Source organism: Camelina sativa, chromosome 7 (genome assembly GCF_000633955.1).
Source record: "Camelina sativa cultivar DH55 chromosome 7, Cs, whole genome shotgun sequence".
Taxonomy (NCBI): domain Eukaryota; kingdom Viridiplantae; phylum Streptophyta; class Magnoliopsida; order Brassicales; family Brassicaceae; genus Camelina; species Camelina sativa.
In genome coordinates, this window is record NC_025691.1 from 7,048,113 (window position 1) to 7,055,799 (window position 7,687).

Genomic DNA, 7,687 nt, shown 5'->3' on the forward strand with positions numbered 1-7,687 from the left:
GTTTAACAAACAACAAACAAACACAACAAACCAGGAAACCTCGCAACAAACAAGTTGGTGTCGACCGACACCCACCTGGTGTCGATCAACACTGACCCTGCAACACGATCTACACGAAGCCGAAAGTCGAAGAACTGATTCCCCAAATCCTCCAAATCGTCCAAAACTCATCCAAAATCCCTGTAAACACATAGGAACCACATCCCAACCACAAACATACAAGAAAACAACACAAACAACCACAAAACAAGCGAAACAAAGGATTCTCAGGCTTAGATCAGCCATGGTCATGCACTCACCTCTTTTGCAGAAAGTTCTGATCCAACAACGACGAATCCAGCATCCTAGGAAGCTTCTCCCTCTCCTCTAGCACAAGATTTCTCCTCCACTTGAACAGATCTCCAAAACAAGCCAAGAATCTCCCACAAAACTCACCAAACTCTCAAACCTTCTCTTTTCCTCTCAAAAACGGCGACCAACTCTCTCATCCACGACCCTAGGTCGACTTCCTCTATAAATATGTCGGTTTGAGACTTCAATTGAACCAGACCGAACTAAAACGACGAATTAAAACAACCCAGTCAAACCAAAATTGATGGTGTCGATCGACACTCCTCTTGGTGTCGATCGACACCCACTCCCAAAATTCCCAATTTGGTTCGCGGATGTTACACTTTTAGACAAATCACCAAAAGAATCGAGAATCAGTTCGTTTACTTGTCTCTATTTCTGTTTAATTCCATTTTGATGATTTTCATCTGGATTCGTCTCTGATGATTATTTTTCAGAACTGGGTTTTGTTCAGTTTTAGGTATTTTAGTTTTTGTTTGAGCTATTCATATAATATGAATGATGAGATTGCAAAGTTTATTAAAAGAGTGAATCCACCAAGGTAAATTGACTTTGTTTTGTTCTTCTTCCATAAGTTATGATCTATCTTTTCGATTTTAGGCTGAGTTTTTCATTTGATTTTCATTTTAGGGTTGTGATCGATAACGAGGTATGCAAGGATGTCACTGTCATTAAGGTAATCAAAATTTTCATTGGGTTAGGTTTGGTTTGAGTAGAATGGAAGAAATGAGTATAGACATTTTGTGTTTTGTTATGGGTGGATAGTGCGAATAAACATTGAATACTTCTGGAGGTTGTTCAAGTTCTATCCGAGCTTAATCTCACCATTAAGATAGCTTATATCTCATTTGATGGTGGCTGGTTCATAGATGTTTTCAATGTTACTGATCATGAAGGAAACAAAGTCACCGATGATATCGTTCTTGAATATATTTGTACATTAAGTAATAGCGATAATTTTCTTGGTTTATATTCAGTTTTGGTTAGTTTTGATAATATGGTTATCAACTCTTTTTTTGGTGTGTGATTGTTGTAGTCTCTTTGTCCTGATGAGTATTCTTGCTTCAGTCCATCAATGAGATCATCTATTAGTGTCAAACAATATGTTGACTTCTCTATGATTGAGCTTACAAGAACTGACAGACCTGGTTTGTTGTCTGAGCTTTCGCTGTTCTGATGGATCTGCAATGCAATGTAGTAAATGTTGAGATATGGACGCATAAAGCAAAAGCACCAGCGAATTTGCAAGTAAGCGAAGAAGAAACCTGCTCTGCAATCACTGATCCAGATAGGTTATCCAAATCAGGAAACTTCTTCGTTATGTGCTTACAAGTTGACGCTGTGGCAGAAGATTATGTGAACCGAAGAAAACCATGGTGTCTTCTACTCTCAATAAAACTCACACGGACCATAAGCTTCATCAATTGATGTTTGCTTATAAAAATTACGATGAATGGGAGAATTATGTTGATGATGAGGATAAATGTGGGAGAGTAGTTCCAGATGTGGATGTCTCCAATTTGCGTGATTTAGATTACTCAATTGTGATGATCAAATGTAAAGACATATCAAAGCTTCTTTTCAATACCGTCTTTTCTTTGATGGAAATGAAATATGTAGTACTAAGTACTAAGTACCATGTAAGAAATACTATATCTTTGTTACTAAGTACTAAAGTAAGAAGTTCAATGTATTTATCAACTACCTAATTATTTATATCTATGTTATTGCATAAACCGTTGTAAAATAAATTACTGAATTATTTTCCATAAATTAAATATGGAAGTACAATAAGAACAAATGAGTTTATGCAAACTGGATTTTTAACCAGGAAAATAAAAACAAAAAGAGAAAGAGTATGAAATCAATTAATTCAAAAAATATTACAAAATTTTCGAACGGATTATGACGAAAGTCATTCAACACGTTCAAATTATCAAAATTTCCAACGAATCATCAATCATGTTCTTTCATTTTAACTAGTATTCATATCCGTACTACGTATGGGATACTAAATAAACTGATTAACATAACATAAAATTTTAGTATGTAATATAATATTATCACAAAATATTTTGAATGGTGAAAGATTTCAACATCATAAAATATATATTTTTGAGTAATACTGAAAGTAAATCTGATATATACATTAATTTTGCTTAAAAGTAAATCTGATAATATACTTTTGTTGATTTTTTTTCTAACGTGTTAAAATAAACCGTTTAGAGAAAGATAATATAGTTTTGTTTTGTCAACAATTCAATGCAAATTGGAAGATTATATAGTTTTGTTTTTACCAACTTGAGAATTGCGCACACATATGACAAACAACTTAAGAGAAACAATTTGGAATGAAAATTTGAAAATTAACCAAGGTAATGAAGGACTGCTAAACTTCACTTGTATATTTTATTGGCATTGAACAATCCTAGACTACAAACTTATTTAGGAATCGTCATTTCTTATGTTAACATGCGCATAAAATCAAAGTAGGGAGTGATATAATTGAATGGTAGTTATACTGTTTAGCATTATATGGTGAGAATACGTACATGTAACTTTGGAATCATCTTCTCATACATGTGAAAAAGTGAGAGATTTAGTTCTACGTAAAAGAGATTATGTGAGAGAGATCTAGAGAACGTACGGTCTAAAAAGAAAATCATGGATAGGTTGTAGATAAAACAGAGAGTTGATCGGCTTACGGCTTCCGAGACATCACAGATTGTAGATAAAGCAGAAAATTGAGAAGAAAACAAAAAAAATACAATAATGGTGATCGCAATGATATTGAATAAAATGAGAGTTAAATAGGAGATAAATCGGTCACAGAGTGTGGTATGGTTTTGAACGTGGAAATGATTGTGCGAGCAAATTTAGGATTTATTTGTTGCAGAATCAGTTATTTCATGTGTTCTACTTATTTTGCTTTATTTTTTTTACTTATTATCTCTTTTTTGTTTTAGTTTATTTTAGTGCAATTTAAATGAAATAAATCCTATGTGGCAAAATTTTATTGGATAAGTGACTTATACTTTATAGGATAAAGGATTATTATAAGGATTTTATGGGATTTAGTTTATTGTGAACTTAGAAAACGATTAATGCTTTTAATAGGCCAAAGAATGCTTTTAATAGGCTCAGTAAACACATTAACTATCCGGTGAAAATGGTTGGGTTAACGACCAAAAACGCAGAGCTCCACCGGACAAATGGATAAACGCGCGGATCCCACTTCAATCGGGTCGGATAATCGATTTCCTCTAAGATTTTGACTATCAAAATATAAATATTGTATATTTAGAAATTGAAAACTTTAAAAAGTTTAAGCTATTTTTATGAAATGTTATATAATAATTTATATCATTATAGTTTGAAAATACAACATAACAATTGTTTTATAGATATAAGCTTTAGAAGTAGCATACTTTATTATATCAGTACATATATATATATATATATGTAAATTTACATGATTATTAATTTATAATATTATTGGGACTATATTTTATTTTATTATTTTATCGAGTTTTGTTATTTTTTTTATACTGTCTCGATTTGGGATCAACAAAAATGTTTATTAATTTATAGAGGTTTTACCGTAGTATTATACACACTTTCTCTCTTCGTAATTTCAATTTTCAAAACAACAACAACACATATTTGTTTTTCTATATTACCCGTTTTGCCCTTTTCTTGTTACAAGATTGGTTAACCTAATTAGGCAATTTTATTCAATTTTTATTTTTCATACGATACGATGGGACTCTAAATTCTTTGAATTTCATTTAGCACGCTAAACTTGATTTCTCTCTCTTGTTCCTTCCTTTGGACTTGGAAAAATAATACTAATATCAATCGGATCAATCATGTAAGTAAGTGTAAACGTAATTTGTAGAGAAATAAAAAGACGTTAGCAGAGAGATTTTGTTGTTGTTAAATACTCGCACGAACGCTTTGTAATAATTATATGTTAAGGGTGAGACAACAAGGTACATTTGCATCTAATACTATGTATTAAATGATAATATCAAAATAACCCTCATGTGCCCTCTCTTCAGACAAGCTGGTCGCATCATTGGACATAATGCTATGTCCTCTCCATCTAAATCTTTTACGCATGCTGGTGCTAGGCAGGCCAGTAATGCCGATTATATTGCTGATGCTATCCAAGCGGGGGATGAAAGCGGGAGAGAGGGCCGCAGAGAAGACGTTGGAGAAAGGAGAGAAGTTGGGGGAGAAAGCCTTGAAGAAGGCGATAAAGAAGGGACTGCTTTAGTCCGACTTGCTAGGATTAATCTCTTTCGTTTTTTGTTGTTAAAACCCGTGATGTCACTAAAACTTGTTTGTGGAGCTACCTGTTTTGATTTGATAAACATATTAAAGAAGCTTCCCCTAGTGCATATACTGATCACTGGATAATATGAAAATCTTATAGACCTTGTGGCTGTTCCATATCATGGATTTAATATAAACGCATGGATCCCACCTCAATCGGGTTGGGTAGTCGATTTCCTCCAAAATTTTGAACAAATTGTCCTTCCAATTTCAATAAACATTTTCCTTCATGCTTAATTGAGTGGCATTCTTGAAAATTTTGAGTAATTTTCAATTTTGTACTTCTCTTTTATATATATAGAGATGATTAAAATGTACCTCCCAACAAGACACATGTATATAGATAACTCTATGTTGCATTATCAAGAGTTGCCTAAAAAAAAAAGGCATCAAACAAAAATGTCTTTTACAAAGAGATATTCAACAATTTCCACTACAAAGATACATGTATTTCCAAACAATACAAACATAATAATAATACTTTACCCACTAAATATCTCCAATAAAACCAAAATGAAACAAAAATATAATGCAGGTGAAGATAACCAAGAAAGAAGAAAATTAAGTCGGAAAAACTAACATTTCATATTTTCCAAACAACTATTTTCAATTATAAAACTAATTTCATAATCTACGGTCTTATGTAAAAAAACAATGGCTGTTCTCATAAATACCACTAAAATATGTATTTTTTTCAAAAAATATCACACTTTAGTTTTCTTCCAAAACTAACACTAAAATGTATTTTTTTCCAAAAATACCACAAAATCGAAATAAAGTTTTAATACTAAAAATTAATTCTTAAAATTCTAAATATTAAACACTACCCCCTAAAAACTATATCCTAAAACTAAACTTGTCAACCCAAACCTAAATAAATATACACCTTCCAAAATCAATTTTTTTTGTGTGTTTGTGGTATTTTTGTAAAAAAAAAATTGTGGTATTTTTGGAGAAAAAAACTTGGTATTTTTGGAAAACAAATTTAGTGTTATTTTGAGGAATTTCTCAAAAAAAAACAAACAGTTATTCTAAATCCAAGTAGGTATTTTACGTTACAAAAACAATGCGATTTAGCTATTCTACCAATAATAAAAACCATACCAAAAAAACCAACAAAGTAGATACCAACCAAACAAAACAACTAACAATACTAATGGTCCTAATACAAGAAAAAAAAGATAAAACTGATTATATTTTACAATTCCATGACAATAATTAAAAAAAACAGCTAAAAATAATAACAAAAACCAAGACAACATAAAAAATAACCAATGAACATTTTGTCAAAAACTAGATTAATAATGATTTTTAATTACAAACAACACCATACAAAATAATCTAAAAAGATAATATATATAAAAAAAAACAATCTCGCGGTGTAGCGCGGATACTATCCTAATCTTTTTTAACAGAGAGAGTTCCAAACATTTTAGTTTTCATTCCGATTTAAAGAATATATCTCTGTCCTAAAAGAGATAAAATTGAATTACATGTTATTTGCTTCGATGATAACATATTAACATTATAGTATTTTTTATGGGTAAAATGAAACGACAGAAGGAGTAATACAATGACATCACTTGTAATTTGTTAGGTTTTAGGATGGCAAAATAGAGTTACAAAAATAGAAGAACAGTTAAATGTGTTAACTTTTTCTATCTTTCAACTTCTTATATTATCTTACAAACACACATTTTTCCCCCTTAAACATACTGATTTTTATATTAAATACTCAAAAACATGGTATATGTTACTCTTGTTCAATACTTGGTACAAACCAAATAGGTTGGGAGGTGGGACTACAATCTAAAATAGAAGAGAAAAATACTTAAGATCATATTGATTTTATATTAACTACTTAAATACTTAAAATTAAAATTTGACGAAGATTTATTTAGTGAAAGATAACGTGGCACATAATTTTTTAATTGGTTCAGAAATCTAATTGTATTAATGAAAATATTTATATTGGTTATTCATTTTAATTGATGTGTCAAGCTATGATTTAATGTTAATGTTGATGTGTGACACCATGAATGCAACACATATTTCTTTTATTATATTGATTGATTGATAGTCAATTTCAATATCTGTCAATATCTGGTTCAAGCCATATACTGTAACTGTAGGTTGTTGGACTACGATCTAAAATAGAAGAGGCTATGAATGCTAGAATATCCGCGCATCCGTTGACGCACGAATTTTTCAATGATTTATTATTCAACAAAATAGCAATAAGAAAACGTTTTGGTCAAGATACACAAAACATTTTTCACTTATCTAATGCTTTTGCTACTTAAGTTATATTTTGCAAATAAGTGGCGTGAAGTTTTTTTTTTTTTTTTACTTAAATGACCATTATCCAACCTTATCTATATACATTAAAATGTTACAAAAATAGTTTTCTTACATCATGGGATCATGCGTGGAGAACTCTCTCTCTCACTTGTGTCTAATAAGATACTGTTACAGAAAGCAGAGAACCCCACTCAAGAAGGCAAGAACCCTAAACCTTTACCAATATACAAATCTAGATGTCATGTGTGAGATAAATACTATCAGCACAAAACCCTATAATAGAATCAGTAGCTTGGGATGTAAGAGAAACAAAGTAACAAACCGTCTACAAAGGAACCCAAATAGATGAAGCATACACTATCCTGCCTTTCCAGCCCTGAAGCAGCCAGTTACAATCTTGATCAACATCAAACTCTTTAGTTTTGTATCCATTTTCCACCAGCAACTTCAGTTTCTGAACCAGGTCCTTGTCCAGCGGAATCTGTCTGAACCCGGCTCTCATCGCCCTCGCCTGCCACTGCTTATAACTCTCTGGCCTCTCCACTCTCTCTGTCCCCTCGCAAGCCACCACGTTCATGATCTCCCTCCCGTAGAACTCTTTCTCAAACATTACCCTCATTGGATCATCTCGTGTCAGGTTCGTGTCACACATGTCAAACAGAGATGAGTAATGAAACAGAACTTCTCTAAACCTCGT

At 31.8% G+C, this 7,687-nt stretch overlaps 1 protein-coding gene and 1 pseudogene across 1 annotated transcript in view; one reads left to right on the forward strand and one right to left on the reverse strand.

Annotated features, from left to right (window-relative positions):
- LOC104704408 lies at positions 831 to 4,630 on the forward strand (annotated as a pseudogene).
- The window catches only part of LOC104700609 (scarecrow-like protein 33), a 6,450-nt gene continuing 5,813 nt past the window's right edge, over positions 7,051 to 7,687 (reverse strand). Inside the window, exon 4 of the mRNA XM_010416146.2 lies at positions 7,051 to 7,501. Coding sequence (XP_010414448.1) covers positions 7,316 to 7,501 — 186 coding nt within the window. The 3' untranslated portion in view covers positions 7,051 to 7,315. The remainder of the gene's footprint in view (positions 7,502 to 7,687) is intronic.